The sequence below is a fragment of the Hypomesus nipponensis genome, chromosome 16, assembly GCF_054491055.1.
Source record: "Hypomesus nipponensis isolate SF chromosome 16, ASM5449105v1, whole genome shotgun sequence".
Classification (NCBI taxonomy): Eukaryota; Metazoa; Chordata; class Actinopteri; order Osmeriformes; family Osmeridae; genus Hypomesus; species Hypomesus nipponensis.
The window spans coordinates 6,213,177-6,228,595 of NC_140376.1; the positions used below are offsets into that span (position 1 = coordinate 6,213,177).

The window sequence follows — 15,419 nt, forward strand, 5'->3', positions numbered from 1 at the left end:
AGGCCATATGAGGTGGAGCAAGAAGTGGATAGTGGTCGATGCAGATTTTTTTTGAAGGACCATGGGAGTGTTGTGAGCACAGAGGGGTGGAAGAGGTCCTTGACCGATACTACCTGTGTTCGAGTAGATGTTCCTGTCCCCTCTCCTCTCTGCAGAGCCGTGCTGTGCTGCCAAGGCTGGGAGCTAAGCGGACTGCTTGATCAGCGACACACTGTAGAAGTAGTTTCTCCAGAAAACGTCCTCCTTTACACTGAAATACACCAAGGAGCCATGGATTTATCAACCTTCAGATACCTCATCACATAAATTTGCGTGTGAATTGTGTTTGAATTTGAGATATGCTATGAAACTGTCTACCTATCTTTTTTTTAAAGGGTTCCTGAACAAACTTCGTCTACTCTTTATGTTTAATTCACTTGTAAATGGTTCAGTTGTTATGGATCATGTGACCACGTCAGAATAATGTACAGGTATTTTTCTTCTCCAAAAAATACAATTTTAGGAGAAGAATAACACCAACTACCTACTGGCAAGGCAAGACCAGCATGCAGGTTGGTCTGCATTATGTGTCAGGAAAGTGCATGATAACCAGCCTACATCCTGAGATTTTGAGGGAAAGTGCATTGCGCCTACGTTGTAAGCTATAGACTCCAAAAGTTGGTAAATAAAACTTTAATTAGGATATTCTTTTGGTGATTTAATAATTAGGGTTAAAATCGGCAACATCTCTATAAACTATATAGACTAGACATGTAGGCCTACCAGTCAGAAATACTATTTAGGTCAAAACTAGGCTACAATTCCCAGGCTACTGTAGTAGGATTGAGTAGGAGACAGATGACCCTGGCGCTATCGGATCACCGCGCGCTAACTATGAAAGTTTAGTATAAACCCTTTAGCTGCGCGACTTCTAATATTTACAACGGTCCCAACAACGTAAGTTATTTTTCTGAAACGGCTTTAGTTAGCTTCCAGGCTAAGTTACCTGGCATAATACTCGTAGCAATGCTACTACCATGCTAGTGTTACTTAGCCTTCTCATACTGTATGTACATTTTGAAGCCATACTAAAGCGTTTGTGGCATAGTTTTGTGGGATCATGTGGGAACCGCATTCAAACGCACATACTGTATGTGACAATCCTTAACGGTTTTAAACACCCTGAAGTGATTTGAAGGTTTTCAAATGGTTGAACGGATTTATAATTATATTATTGTTGTAGATTCTACTGATGGTTAGTTTATCGATAGTTTAGCAGTTTAAACGTGTGAATAGTGAACATCGTTTAAGTGTATATAATATGTAATTGTTAGCAATATTGTCATAAATAGTTTAGGATATGTATTCATTACTCTAGTTTTGCTTATAGTAGGTGCCATGAATGTGTGACCTTATTGTGGGACCCGCATTCAAACGATCACATATGTGACGCTAATCTTTAACGGCTTTTTAAACACCCTGAAGTGATGGTTGTTTTTGAAGTACAGTACAGTACCAGGCTAGCTGATAGGCTAGCTAACTTAGCAGGGCGCAGTAGCCACTGTTTTCAGTTTTTACCGACCTGTGTACACGCGTAGCCTACTGTAGTTAGATTTAAGTTCACTTTGATACTTTGACAATGAACATATAGCTAATGATAGGGTTCAATAGCAATGTCGACCTAGTCACAAACGGAACATCTGCCCGCCACATCTCTTGTCAGATGATCTCTTGTATTCCTTCCATGCCAGCATCCAGAAGAGACCATGACAAACGTCACGAATGAATGGTATTACGTCAACACTGACGACATACCGGGAGTCCTTTTCACGTGCTTTGGCGCGTGCATCGTTGGAGGTAATGTAGTTAGTTTGTAACTCAAACAACATACAATAACCAAACGAAATGAAGCCAAACTATATAGAAATGTTGGTCATGTTAGGGCTCCAGATTGATTCGGAAGATTATATTGGAAATCAGGAGTGACGCTGTTTTTGTACGAACTATTCTTTCAGCTGTGGTGAGGAGCCTGATCACAAAGCTGCCCTACACTGTCATCCTAACCGTGTGTGGGATCGTAATGGGCACTTTAAGCTTCCACTACCCAAAGGTATGAATGTCATTTGAATGAACAGCTAATTCTGCTCGCGCTCACGAATACAACTGCTTTATCCGTCATTAAACCCAGTGGTTCTCAACTCTGGTCCTTGAGTACCCCCTGTCCTGCACGTTTTAGATGTTTCCCTGGTCCAACACACCTGATTCAAATAAATGGGTTGTTACCTAGTTATGCAGAAGCCTGCTAATGATCATTTATTTGAATCAAGTGTGTTGGAACAGAGAAACATCTAAAACATGCAGGACACAGGGTACTTGAGGACCAGGGTTGAGAACCACTGATTTAACCCATCAAATGACCTTTGGTGGCCACGGCTTCACGTGGTGTCACGTGTCTGGGTATTTGGAGCAGACGCCACCAGAAACTCAAGCACTTTGATTTTGTCTCCAGGTAAATCACTTCACCACCGACCTGGCCGACATTTCCCCCAAGATGCTAACGGACATCTTCATGCCCGTCCTAATCTTCAGCAGTGCCTTCGAGATCGAGTCGCACACTTTCAGAAGGTCCCTCTCACAAGTGAGTCTGAAGCCCTATTCTTGGTGCAGTTTCGACTGTGGACTGACCCGACCGGCAGTATCTGACACCAGTGACACATGGGTGGGTTGGTGGTGTTCCCCCCCTGCCTGCCTGCAGGTCCTTCTCCTGGCTGTCCCAGGCTGCCTCCTCACCAGCTTCTTGATAGCAGTGCTGGTGGTGGAAGTTTACGCCTACGAGTGGGACTGGTACATTGGCATGATGTTTGGGTCCATTGTCAGCACCTTTGATTGCTTCATAACTTCCAGTATACTCCGCAAGTCTGGTATGTTTAAAAACATGAAGTGTCGTTGTAGTGTATATGGTTGTGGAGAGGATTAGGCTATTGGGTTGTGCTGTTTGTTTCGCTGTTATCTGCGTCTTTATTGGAGAGACGACCGTCTGGTGGTTTTGATTGGTGGAAAGCGAGGCGTGTTCTGTCAAACAGGCTGAGCTGACAGGCCACTGCAGCTATGTTGTGATCTGCATTAGGTACGTCCAAGGCGCTCATCCTGATTATGGAAGGAGAGTCTCTGTTCAGCGAGGGGACGTCCTTCATCGCGTTTGAGTCGTTCAAAGACCTGGCCGTGGATCTCGTTAACTTCAACGGTGTAGTGTAACCCGTCAAACTTATCGATCAATAGAAATGGTCAAGAACATTCTTTATAAGTGTGATTTGATACTGCATGTGTTCATACTCTGTGTGTGTGTGTTGTCATTCCACAGTAAAGTCATTCAGCGTCAAGCTGGTGTTGAAGGTGTTTGGGAGCCCTCTCCTGGGCTTCATCATGGCCAAACTCATCATGTTCTGGCTGTCGTACATCTTTAATGACGGACTGATCGAGATCACCATAAGTCTCGCCATGACATACATCACATTTTACATCTGTAAGGAGGAGTCATCGGCACGTTATCGTACTTCCAACTGACGTTTTAGTTCGACCAAGTAGAACCCCTGTTTTCTCGTCAAGAAGACGGTTGAACGATGGTTCCTTTCAGCTGAGTGGCTGGGCATGGCGGGCGTGATCTCGGTCCTGACCATGGGCCTGCTGCTAGACACGGTCAACTTCAGCCCGGAGATTGAGGTGTTCCTCCTACGGTACGTTTCCCACTTTGCAACAGTCGCTCCTCAGTAGATTAGACTCTCGATCAGGGGTAGGCAACCCTGGTCCTCAGGTGCCACTGTCCTGCACGTTTGAGATGTTTCCTTGCTCCAGCACACCTGATTCAAATGAATGGGTCGTTATCAAGCTCTGTGGAAGCCGGGTAACGACTATTCATTTGAATGGGGGGAGGGGGGGGGTTACCTCCTGAGAGGGTTAAGAGTTAAGAGAAATGCAGAGATCAACAACGTGATGTGATTCCTTGCGCTTGTCAGATTTTGGGAGACGCTGACCTACCTGGCCAACACCCTCATCTTCTTCATTGTGGGGATCGTGATCGGCAGAGCCTTTCAGCACGCCGAACTGAACGACTACATCAACATCATAGTGCTGTACCTCTTCATGTACGTCATAAGGTGAGAAGGGGGGGGGGGGGCACCTGCCGGGAGAACCGGCCCGCAAAACGTTCAAACGAAAGCTAAAAAAACAAAAACCCATCCCGAGTTAAGGTATTGTGAAGGCTGACATCCTGGTTGCTGTGTCCCAGGCTGGTGACGGTGCTGTTGTGCTCCCCCTTGCTGGTGAGGATGGGCTACGGCTTCAGCTGGCGCTGGGCCGCCGTGTGCGTCTGGGGAGGCACCAAGGGAGCCTTCTGCCTCAGCCTCATGCTCATGGCCTTCCAGACTGAAGACATGAAACTGGAAGTGCGAGACAAGGTGAACCCAAATAGAGGGGCTTCACGGCGGCCTCGGGCCCGTCGCCACAACAAGCGCCTCGTCACGTAACCCCCCCCCTCCCTCGAAGCTATTGGGCGTCCTGTTGAGTGCCGTGTTTGAACGTGAGCGCGTGTTGCCCCCCTTGCTGTCCCAGGTGTTGGTGCTGGTCTCAGGGATGGTGCTGCTGACTCTGCTCATCAATGCCGTCTCCATGCCCTGGCTCCTGCAGCTCCTGGGTAAGGGGCACCGGCGGGCAGGGCCCTCGGAAGACTCTTCAGGCAACATTCGAGATGGCCTTCTTTGTTTTAGGGTTTGGGTTTGGCTTGACATGAAACCTGAGTCTGACTAGAAACAAGGGATTGATGGAAGAGGCGTCAAGTCTCGATGTAGCCGTTATTTGGTCAGTGGATGGCCCATGATGCCCAGCATCCCTTCTGGTTCGGTGGCTAATACACGAGGGGTTATCGAATCCTCCATTACTAAATGACTGATCTAATCATGAAACGATTCCATCGACAAGGTTTTTTAACCCAACTCTCGTGTGTACGCGTCCCTGCCCGCCGGTCTCCCAGGCCTGTGTGACGTGTCCATGCCCAGACGCCAGGCCATGTACAACGCCATCCAGCGCATCCAGGAGAGCACTGAGAACACCCTGAGCATGCTGAAGATGGACCGCTTCCTGGCCGACTCCAACTGGGAGATGACAAAGATCACGGTCCTCATGGAAGACCCCTACAAGACCCCTGGTGACACGGTACTGCCGCGCCGCGCCGCCAAGCACCAAACACACTTCAAGGAGCGTTGGTGAATGGTGTCTCATTTAATGCGTGCGTGTGCGTGCGGGCTTCAGGTGGAAGTGGAGGAGTTCAGCCCGATGTCCAGGATGACCACATGTCCTGACTGTGACAGGAGGATCTCCTACACCCCGGCCCCCCGCGAGCTGGAGGACATGCTGGAAGAGGCTCGCATACGCATCCTCAAGGCCCAGAAGGTCGGCTCCACCTCGCCTCTCACCCCCACACTTTCGCCCACAAATACTTTAATTTGGGAACGTTATTGTACATGTTATTGGGATTTACAGGAGTACTTAAGGATGGATAGAGTATTCATAGTATTTAGAGGGTGTTATTACACTTATTTACAGGACTATGCGAATCAAAGCCTTTAAGATAGCACACCATATTATGTTGACTCGTGACATTATTTAGACGTGATCATTATTGCATTTTGGAATGTTTAGTACGCAGGTCCAGTTGAGAAATCATTCATAAAACAATTTGGTATGGGGTTTAAAGTTCTGTAATGACATTAGGTTTGAAAGTTAGTGAAGACTCCTTAGCCTTTCTCTGGTTTTCTTCACTGCCGTCAGAGTTGACCTGAGAGCCATGCGGTCCTGCTCCACTGTTACTGCATGGTGCTCACACTGTGGTTCCCCCCTGTAGATGACCTGAGAGCCATGCGGTCCTGCTCCACTGTTACTGCATGGTGCTCACACTGTGGTTCCCCCCTGCAGATGACCTGAGAGCCATGCGGTCCTGCTCCACTGTTACTGCATGGTGCTCACACTGTGGTTCCCCCCTGTAGATGACCTGAGAGCCATGCGGTCCTGCTCCACTGTTACTGCATGGTGCTCACACTGTGGTTCCCCCCTGTAGATGACCTGAGAGCCATGCGGTCCTGCTCCACTGTTACTGCATGGTGCTCACACTGTGGTTCCCCCCTGCAGATGAGTTACTGGAAGCAGTACAGCTCTGGGATGCTCAACCGCCAGGCTGCAAGGACCCTAATAAACACAGTGGAGAATGTGACGGATCAGAAAGGGAAGTAAGTCTCCGCTTTTCACTTCCTGTCTGGAGGTCAGAGGTCACATGGGGTCCAATCTGTCAGCGGTAAATGGACCAGTTGATGACCCATATGGAGCGTTTTCCCCCACCAGCCAGTGTTGACATAGCACTCCACAGAGATACACACTGTTCATAAATGTAACGCGTGAAAATAGATAACTTGGCCACGTTCCTGGCAATGTTGGATGTGTGTCACGAACTTCCACCGACATTGACATACTCCATCCAGCCGTGACACAGTCCCTTCCACAGCACACAGCCTCATGCAGAATGAGAAGCAGCTGTTCCCCTCCTGACCAGGTTCATGGGCATACAGGACATCCAGAAGCACTGGGAGCTGAAGGGCATGTTCGTGACCATAAAGAGGAGGTTAGAAGACTGGCTGTACCACAAGGTGGAGAAACTGAAGCCACCCCGGTGAGGCAGCTGCAAACCGATGTGTCGCTCACGGTGTGACAAGTACAGGAACAGATCAGAGGGAGGTCAAACACACCCCCGTCCAGATATCACTTTGGAACGAAAGCGTATTGTTTTGCGACAAGTCTATTATTTCTCTGTTACCGCGGATCGAGACTCGATTCGTTTGCAAACTTTCCGAGGTTCCGCCACAGGTTTTTGAGTCTGTGTTCCGTCTCTGCAGGCACCCCGTGCTCCGCTGGTGTTACGACGTGGTGTTCAGCGTGCCCTTCGAGTACTCTGTCTACATGCTGATCCTGTGCAACATCTTCATCATCGTCCTGGAGTTCGTGCCCTCCCTCGGCCATTACGAGTACGAGATCTCTGTGCTCAACTACCTGTTCTTCGTCGGCTATGCTTTGGAGGCCATCTTCAAGGTAGGGGAGGAGTGCAGGGAAAAGGGATGGCCGGATGGGGTAAAGATTCGGATGGATGGATGGTCGAGGAGATGGGTGGGTGGGTCAGGAGATGGGTGGGTGGGTCAGGAGATGGGTGGGTGGGTCAGGAGATGGGTGGGTGGGTCAGGAGATGGGTGGGTGGGTCAGGAGATGGGTGGGTGGGTCAGGAGATGGGTGGGTGGGTCAGGAGATGGGTGGGTGGGTCAGGAGATGGGTGGGTGGGTCAGGAGATGGGTGGGTGGGTCAGGAGATGGGTGGGTGGGTCAGGAGATGGGTGGACGGTGGTAGCAGGTGTCTGTGCTCCCGCAGGTGCTGGCCATGAGGGCAGCTTACTTCTTTGACCCTTGGAACCACCTGGACGTGGTGGTGATGATCCTGGCCCTGGTGGACATCATCGTCCAGGACATGGTGGACAGGGAGGACCTCCACACCATCAATATCGTGTCTTCCTTCAAGATGCTGCGCATCCTTCGGGTTTTTCATCTGACCAAGGTACGCCATGACACACCCATTATTCTTGTGACACTCATCTTCGTCCACAAGACGTCTTCAGCCCATGAATGATGACAGCCTGAATCGGGATGCTGAAGATGAAGAGGTGAGATGGGGTGCTTACAGCTCAGTGGTAGAGCATTTCACTGGCGATCAACATGTTGCAGGTATGTAGGGTTTGAATAAAAGATCCTGTCGAATGAACACATGGTGTCGTTTGAGCAGAAGTGTCCCTGGCTGCAGTGTTGTGACATTGACTCCTGAGTTGCACAGACACGACCTTCACACGGCCTCTGTTCCAGGTTCTGATCCCCAAGATGATCGCCCTCACCAACCTCCAGATCCACAAGCAGCTGAGCTTTGGCTACGACATTGGCAAGGGTTACGTGGTAGGAGAAGAGGCTGTCGGCAGGATCATAGACCACATCTCAGACGACTTTAGCATCTCCCAGGTGGACCAAGTCCCTGTGTTAGGATGAGCGTGTGTACTAGGAGTGTATGTATTCAGGTGGCTGAGCGGTTAGGGAATCGGGCTAGTAATCTGAAGGTTGCCGGTTCGATTCCCGGCCGTGCAAAATGACGTTATGTCCTTGGGCAAGGCACTTCACCCTACTCGCCTCAGGGGAATGTCCCTGTACTTATTGTAAGCCGCTCTGGATAAGAGCGTCTGCTAAATGACTAAATGTAATGTATTATGTGTGGATGTATTATGCAGACAAGCTCAACTTTGGTTAATAATGTCTGGGAGTCCAGGTTTGAAATCAGCATATGGCCTGTTGTGTTGCAGAGACTGAAAGAGATTGTAGAGACCAACAGGCAGGATGCAACCAGGGAGATGGGTAAGGCTAGTAGACACACACGGGTGCTTTTTCATTGCTGTCCTAATGTGTTCTGGGTAGCAATACAAGGACTCAGTGGCACACAGTGCTACAAATACACCCACACACCCCCAAACACACACACACCCAAACACACCCACACACCCCCAAACACACCCACACACCTTCCATCCACCCACACACACCTGCTGGTCAGGCTGATAGATCTCTGCTCGACCACAGCTTCAGTACTGGGACGGACAGGAGGAGGGAAAGGAGCTCTGTGGTGGCTACATGGTGTGTGTCCCCTCCCTCCTCTCTCCTCAGGAATGCTACAGCGAGACTATCCAGAGATCGCCATCTCAGTGAAGACCAGACAGGCCATCCGGTCGGTGCTGAACAACGAGAGAGATGCCATTCACACGCTCCTGTCCGGCGGCCTCTTAGATGAGACCGAGGCGGCAACACTGAAAAAGGTATTTTTCGCGTCTGCTCGTCCTTACTCCCACAATGCATCTCGTCGTCGCCTCTGTTTACAGTACCATATCGAACCCCTAGTTCCTCATTGTGACCCTGCCTCCTAGGCTGGGATGATGTGTGAGTAGCTTCTGAAGCCCAGTAGAGCCCCTCGTGGTAAACCACCACGTCGATAAGAAGGTCCCCCTGTCCCCCTCGACAGACGATCGAGATCAAGATGAAGAAGTTGATCAACTTCCCGCCCACCATCCCCGCCCCGACAGCAGAGGACCTGCTACAGAGCCTGCCCTGGCTCCACCTCCCCGAGGAGATCGCCTTCATCAGGGTACCATCTCCCTTCACAGGGGGCCGCTTGAACAGCCGGGGGGGGCCACGGGTACGAAGGCGCGGCCCACACATGGGAAACGGGACGCAGGGAAACGCGCGTACGGGCGAAACCCCGTTCCCGATTGACGGGAAAATCCCACGATCCCGTGATCGTCTTGCATACCTTCGGCGCTCTTTAGAACCCCCGCGCTCGCCATGTTTAAAGACGTGACACGGCGACACAGAGGGACGGGAGGCAGAGGGAAAGTGCATGCGGAACAAATGACAGTTTTACTTGATCTACAATGGGAGTACATTATATAGGGTTAGGGTTAGGTTATAGGTTATCTACAGATGATGCCAATGATCTCGATTTAGCCAATAAGAAAAAGTGTGAATTTGGGTCATTTCAGCGAGACAGGTCGGGGATAAGCCAATCCACCCCCACCAAACAAGACGCTCCTCCTATTTAGCAAATTAAGATCTCCATTTCACATTCAGTGAAGTTTCTTTTGAGTTGCCTTGGCCATTTCTCATTAAGAATCATTTGTTGTTCACAGTCAGTGGGTTCAAAGAGAAGTTTATTGAGAAACCTGACAAAATATTGGTGTTTCATCAACCATGTCAGGTCAAACAACGAGCCGGTTCACGTGCGCACAATCACAAGTGGAATCTATGAAGACGGAGGTGCGATATCGGTTGCGTACGCAGTGTGCATAAATCGAAAAAAAGAGTTTTCCTGTTTTCTCTGGATGCATACTTTTACGGATGAACATGCGTATTCATCCGTATGGATGAGTTTGGTACATTTGGCCCCTGGTCTTAGATGGTTCCACTCAGATGAGGTGTTGAGTGTCTTGGTCCTGATTGGCCGCTGTTGTTCCAGAGCGTGGCCAAGCTCCTGTACTTTGACTTTGGGGACACCATCATCGAGGAAAAGGAGGCTCCGGAGGGGATCCACTTCATTGTCTCTGGCATGGTCAAGGTAAGGTGGTCTCAAGGTACTGAACCCTGAGACAGGTACTCCTCCTCCCTAGCTAGCAGCCCCTCTCCTCTCCTCCTCCCTAGCTAGCAGCCCCTCTCCTCCTCCCTGGCTAGCAGCCCCTCTCCTCCTCCCTGGCTAGCAGCCCCTCTCCTCTCCTCCTCCCTGGCTAGCAGCCCCTCTCTCCTCCTTCACCAATAGCCCCAGTCAACTTTGTTGTTACAAACTGAAAGAGTTCAGTGAAAAAAATCTTCGTTGGAGCCTTTCTTCATTTGCATCTGGAATGGCTCTTGCTCCTCAACTTGTACTTTTATCCCCAAGTGTTGACTTCGCCCTACCAGGTGTGTTCTCTTCCCCCCCAGACCACGGGCACCAAACCCAGCCTGGGAGGGCCAGTGGACCGGGAGAGCCGTGTGACGGACTACAGGGGCCCTGGGTCCATCCTGGGGGAGCTCAACTGTCTGACCCTGCAGCCGACAGAGGCCACCGTCATCTGTGAGACCGCCACTCAGGTCTGCCCCACCATGGCCTTGGATCACACACAGCCACACTAACCCACCAACACCTCCTAACTTTCAGTTTGTCAGGGTAGGGGACAGAACTCAGGCACAGAAACTGGAACTCAATCACACCCACACCGGACTATCGCTGGGTGGGCGTGACACAGTTGGCGACAGAATACCACATTCATTCATTGATTCATTTTTTTTGGGGTGAAAGGTTGCTTTTGAGACAGTAAATACATTGTAGATGTTCCTGGAAGGGTTCTTCACGTCAGCATTTTGTCCCCAGACGTGTTTCATAGACATCGACTCGCTGTTTGAAGCGTTTGACCTGTTTCGCGTTCACCCGTCAATGGAGTACAAGATCTGGCACTCTCTGGCCAAGAAGATCTGCATCAGCACCTTTCAGGAGCATATCGACTACCAGGTAGACCTGGCCCCCTGCTCACACACACTCACAGGTCTAATGGTGTGGTATTCATCAGGGCCTCTCTCTCCTCCTCCTCAGGGGTGGAGCTACCACCGAATCTGCGACTACCTGTCCCACGCCTTCCTGGTGGACCTGGTGATAAACGGGAAGCGTATGGTGTACGACGGCAGCATGGAGGATGTGGTGGTGGTGTACGGCAGCTGTGACGACACGCACACGCTCCGGGTCTCCTACCTGGCCCCCGCGCTCATCAGCAGGAGCACGCACGAGGTCCTCTCTCCCTCTCTCCCATGCTACTGACCCGCGTGAAAATGGGCGTAGAAACGCGTACGGGGTGTTTCTCAAATCGTTATAGATATCCGAGAGACCTTTTGGATGTCTGTACTGAGGGAGCTGGGCCCTGTGTTGGAATATCCCAACAAAGGTGTTCATAAATCGGAGGAAACCGTTGTGTACAGTTTTCCCGTTTTCTCCGTATGCTTACTTTTTACGGATGAACATACGCAGAGTCTGATCCATTTGGCCCCTGGTCCTCTCTCACCGCACTGTTTGCCGTGGCCATCATTAGCATTTGAAATACTCCTTTCATGATTTAACCTTTAAAGTTTTATAAGAATGCTGCCTTACCATACACAGAGTAGACGCTTAACCATCTAACACACACTGAGGTGTCAGCGCCCTCTGCTGGTGCGTCTGTTCAGCATGTCTGATCTGTTGTGCAGATCGTGGGGAAATCCGGCATGACCAAGCTGATGATCATCCCCAGCCCAGTGAGGAGTGACCGAGGCTCTCAGCACTGCCAGAGACACGCGGCGATAAGGAAAGGTAGGCAGGAAGTCCTGGAGCTCTGTGCTGGAGCCAGGCCTCAGTGACATGGTTACTGTCATGTAGCCTGAACACTGAGGCCTGTTTCTGTTCCAGCTTCTGAACACGACACGACACCAGAGGTACGGTCGAGCAGCGTCCAGGTGAGCATCTTCCTGAATCGCAACACCACACCTGCTCCCGCTAGACCTGCTCCCGCTAGGCCTGCTCCCGCTAGACCTGCTCCCGCTAGGCCTGCTCCCGCTACGCCTTATCCCGCCAGACCTGCTCACTCGAGCTAAACCAAAATGTGTTTTCATTTTTCCAAGATCGAGATGGAGATCAAAGGGAGACCAACTCCATCTGCATCCAGACAATCAATTTAAACCTGTTTTAAACAATCAATAAATCTGAATCAACTAGAGTCTAGAGCACTAGAGTGTGTGTCTTCATTTCAGTTCCAACAGGTCTGTACAACTGTAATAGTTTTTTAAAATGAATAATTCTGGTCCTGATCTGGTGGTGAAGTTAGTGCAGTGGCAGCTCTGAGTCTGGACGGGCACTGCCCCCTGCTGGTGAGCCAGGGGTGGTGTGTGGCAGGATCAGGCTGGCGAGAGCGTCCGTGCCCCCACCGTCTCACGCCAGGCCGTTCACAGCCTCCAGCAAGGGCACACTCTGTTCTGGGGGTGTGGAAAGGGAGGGAGGGAGGGAGGGAAGGGGATTGAGAGAGAAAGGCGACAAGTGTGTGGCTAACGACAGCTCCTCATACTGGTGGACTGTCCAAGAGGACTGCTTCCACTGTGTTGTCTAGATAAGCAAGGCCTGACCATAACCCTAGTGAAGCAGGGCCTGACCCTAACCCTAGTGAAGCAGGGCCTGACCCTAACCCTAGTGAAGCAGGGCCTGACCCTAACCCTAGTGAAGCAGGGCCTGACCCTAACCCTAGTGAAGCAGGGCCTGACCCTAACCCTAGTGAAGCAGGGCCTGACCCTAACCCTAGAGAAGCAGAGTCTGGTTCTTTCCTGGCTTCCTCCAGTACAGCTGCCTCTTCTGAGGGGGCCGTTAACCACATTGCCAGCAGGTCTGGACATGTCTTCTGTTTGCTTTGCAGTGCTGAAGGAAGAGAAGGGACGTTAGGAGACAGGGACAACAACATGCTGAGTCACACACACGTACCTGGAGGAACCTGGCTCCCTTTCCATGGCACACGCGCACGCACTGCAACAAAGTATTATTTTTGATAGATTATCAGAAGGGGTTTTAATCGCCATGAAAGTTTGCACAGACAAGGAATTTACTTTGGCAGGAAGGTGCATACATTCAACATACAATAAATCTTAAGTTTAAACAAGTCTAACTATACTAAAGGTACAAAGTCTAACTAATGCTAAGGGGCTTAAGTATGTAAAATTAAATGTAAAGAATTTTACATTTATGAAATAGCTGTAATATGCTATATAAAAATACAAATATGGAACATATGGCAAAGTGTCATTGTGCAGATAAAGTGTTAGTCTGTTAGAGTTAGACCTTGGCCTTGTTGAAGCGGCCAGCAGCAGATGGGAAGACACTGTTTTTGTGGCGTGAGGATATTCCGCGAGCAGATTTCCAGGCAACTTTTCTTGACGTAGCTTAGTTAAGCAAATAAACGGGGTGCTTGTTTACCCATTTCGGATTGGTTTCAAATTTAGCAAAAAAATCTGGAAAAAATATTCTATGAAAAAGCTAGTAGTATGAGCCAGGTTCGAGAATCCAACAAGAATTATTGGGGGAGACAGTTTTGGATATGTTGACTGGAGAATAAAAACGACCGGACGAGTCGGGTAGCAAGTCGGAAATGCAATACCACCTACATCCAGCGGAGCTGTTGCCTAATGTTGTCATGGTAACGCAAGTGGGCATTAATTATTTTAATTCTTAGTCAATATGTGATTTTTGTGGAACTTTTGAAATAGACCTAGCTAACTGGCCATGTGTGTACACTACAATACATTCCCAGCGATATTTGGCAACGACAGTAGGTATTCACAAGGGCCGTGTTTCCCAGATTCGTTAAGAAGCTCTTAACGCAAAGAGCTTCAAAGAGCTTCTTAGCCTAAGAATCTCTTTGCGTTAAGAGCTTCTTAACGAATCTGGGAAACTCGGCCAAGGTCGTTAATGTTGCACAGGGTAAGTCTTTGCCAGATGGTTAAGAATGGCAATTGATTGACCCCTTTTCCCAAGCTAGACTACTGTACTGTAACTACTGTAGCTAGCACTACTAGTGCCACTAGAGCTAACAGGTGCACTAGAGCAAACTTTACATATTTTTATGTTTTATTTTCTGAATTGTCTAGCAGTGGGTTTGCTACATAGTTAGGTTTGCTACAGTAGTTCGCAGCATATAGGTAGCTATACTAAACCCACCGCAAGGTGGTGCGCCACCCTTTCTAATCGTCGAGCATTGACATCAACCTGTTGAGCGCTGAGTAGCAGCTCGGAGTGCGTCTCGATAGAGATGGTTAGCAAAATGCTAGACTGATTTTAGGGCTGCCTGCAGCAAGCTAGCTGAAGTAAAGTGTCATGTATTGTCAGAGAGCAATCTATTACTAGTTACTTGGGTTATTGTAATTTATTGTCTAGTTGGTAATACACTGATTGATACACAACTGTGAACAGTTGGTTATAGACACAATACCCATTCATGTAATGTTAGCAAAAACCAGCTACGACGTTACGCCGTCACCATCACGCAAGCAGTACTAGTAGGACGAGCATTCGGCTTTGTTTTGTCTAGCTATTACTTAGAATCTAGCCTTCGCTCTGACCATTCAGGTTACATTCAAGCTAGCTAGCGAGGAACGCTAGCCAACTTAATCCTTACGTCCATGTAGTAGTCTTTAGGGTTTCTAGTTAAATAGCAAGCTAACGAATAGTTGGTTTGTCTATTTTTCCAAATTGTTGCCGCGTATTTACTTAAATACGATCCTGTTATTTAGCTGAAAAGTAAAAATAATAGAATGAATAATGCGTAATTTAGAAATCTGTGTACTATCGCGGAGCGCGACAAACAAACAAGGACATTCTCCGCCAGTTGCATTAACATTAGGTAAGTAATTGTAAAACGTAATTGACTGCGAGCTTTTGTTAGAATTGTTCTTCATAACAACCTGTTAGCGTTCACAATTACTTTTTCGATCGGTACCATTGGTCCGAGACCAGGCGGTCAAAGTTAAGCAACATATGATTAAGACTTTTGTCTCTCACAGTAAGCAATGCACTAGCTATTCGATAAACTTGCTGTTAAAGGAACAAACCCTCAGAGGCTTAAATGTCTTTATTTGTATAACATATATTTATCAATAACCATTTAATTCCCTGAACTCTTGGATTGTGGTATACGAACTCGATCAATCTACATTTTAAGTTGAACGTGTATTACTAACGTGTTCGTTTTTTGGTACTGGGGCCAAGAGGTTGCTACTGACTTAAAAACC

At 48.9% G+C, this 15,419-nt stretch overlaps 2 protein-coding genes across 12 annotated transcripts in view; both read left to right on the plus strand.

Moving 5' to 3' along the window:
• The first annotated feature begins 530 nt into the window (after positions 1-530).
• LOC146254553 (sperm-specific sodium:proton exchanger-like) lies at positions 531-12,376 on the plus strand. Of its 5 annotated transcripts, none has more exons than XM_084675473.1 (28): positions 531-551; positions 1,731-1,836; positions 1,995-2,089; positions 2,489-2,617; positions 2,735-2,900; positions 3,107-3,223; positions 3,341-3,502; positions 3,614-3,713; positions 3,993-4,133; positions 4,265-4,433; positions 4,588-4,669; positions 5,006-5,187; positions 5,284-5,424; positions 6,160-6,257; positions 6,578-6,694; positions 6,918-7,110; positions 7,441-7,623; positions 7,926-8,075; positions 8,411-8,462; positions 8,769-8,917; positions 9,121-9,243; positions 10,111-10,209; positions 10,569-10,718; positions 10,999-11,136; positions 11,218-11,409; positions 11,862-11,964; positions 12,061-12,107; positions 12,273-12,376. In XM_084675473.1, the coding sequence occupies exons 1-28, from the start codon at positions 546-548 to the stop codon at positions 12,327-12,329; spliced, it is 3,447 nt and encodes a 1,148-aa protein (XP_084531599.1). In that variant the 5' UTR covers positions 531-545; the 3' UTR covers positions 12,330-12,376. The 5 variants fall into 5 exon arrangements, with proteins under 5 accessions (XP_084531599.1, XP_084531600.1, XP_084531597.1 ...); XM_084675474.1 differs by lacking the exon at positions 531-551 and adding an exon at positions 680-936; XM_084675471.1 differs by lacking the exon at positions 531-551 and adding an exon at positions 1,085-1,129.
• Positions 12,377-13,065: 689 nt separating this feature from the next.
• Positions 13,066-15,419, plus strand: part of shroom2a (shroom family member 2a) — a 32,993-nt gene continuing 30,639 nt past the window's right edge. For 2 of the 7 annotated variants that reach the window (XM_084675835.1, XM_084675829.1), the window contains exon 1: positions 13,066-13,171. In XM_084675835.1, the coding sequence (XP_084531961.1) occupies positions 13,098-13,171 (74 nt within the window). In that variant the 5' untranslated portion in view covers positions 13,066-13,097. Of the gene's footprint in view, positions 13,172-13,517; positions 13,961-14,016; positions 14,113-14,217; positions 15,032-15,419 lie in introns of those variants that run through there. The other 5 variants (XM_084675828.1, XM_084675830.1, XM_084675831.1 and 2 more) reach the window with 5 other exon arrangements.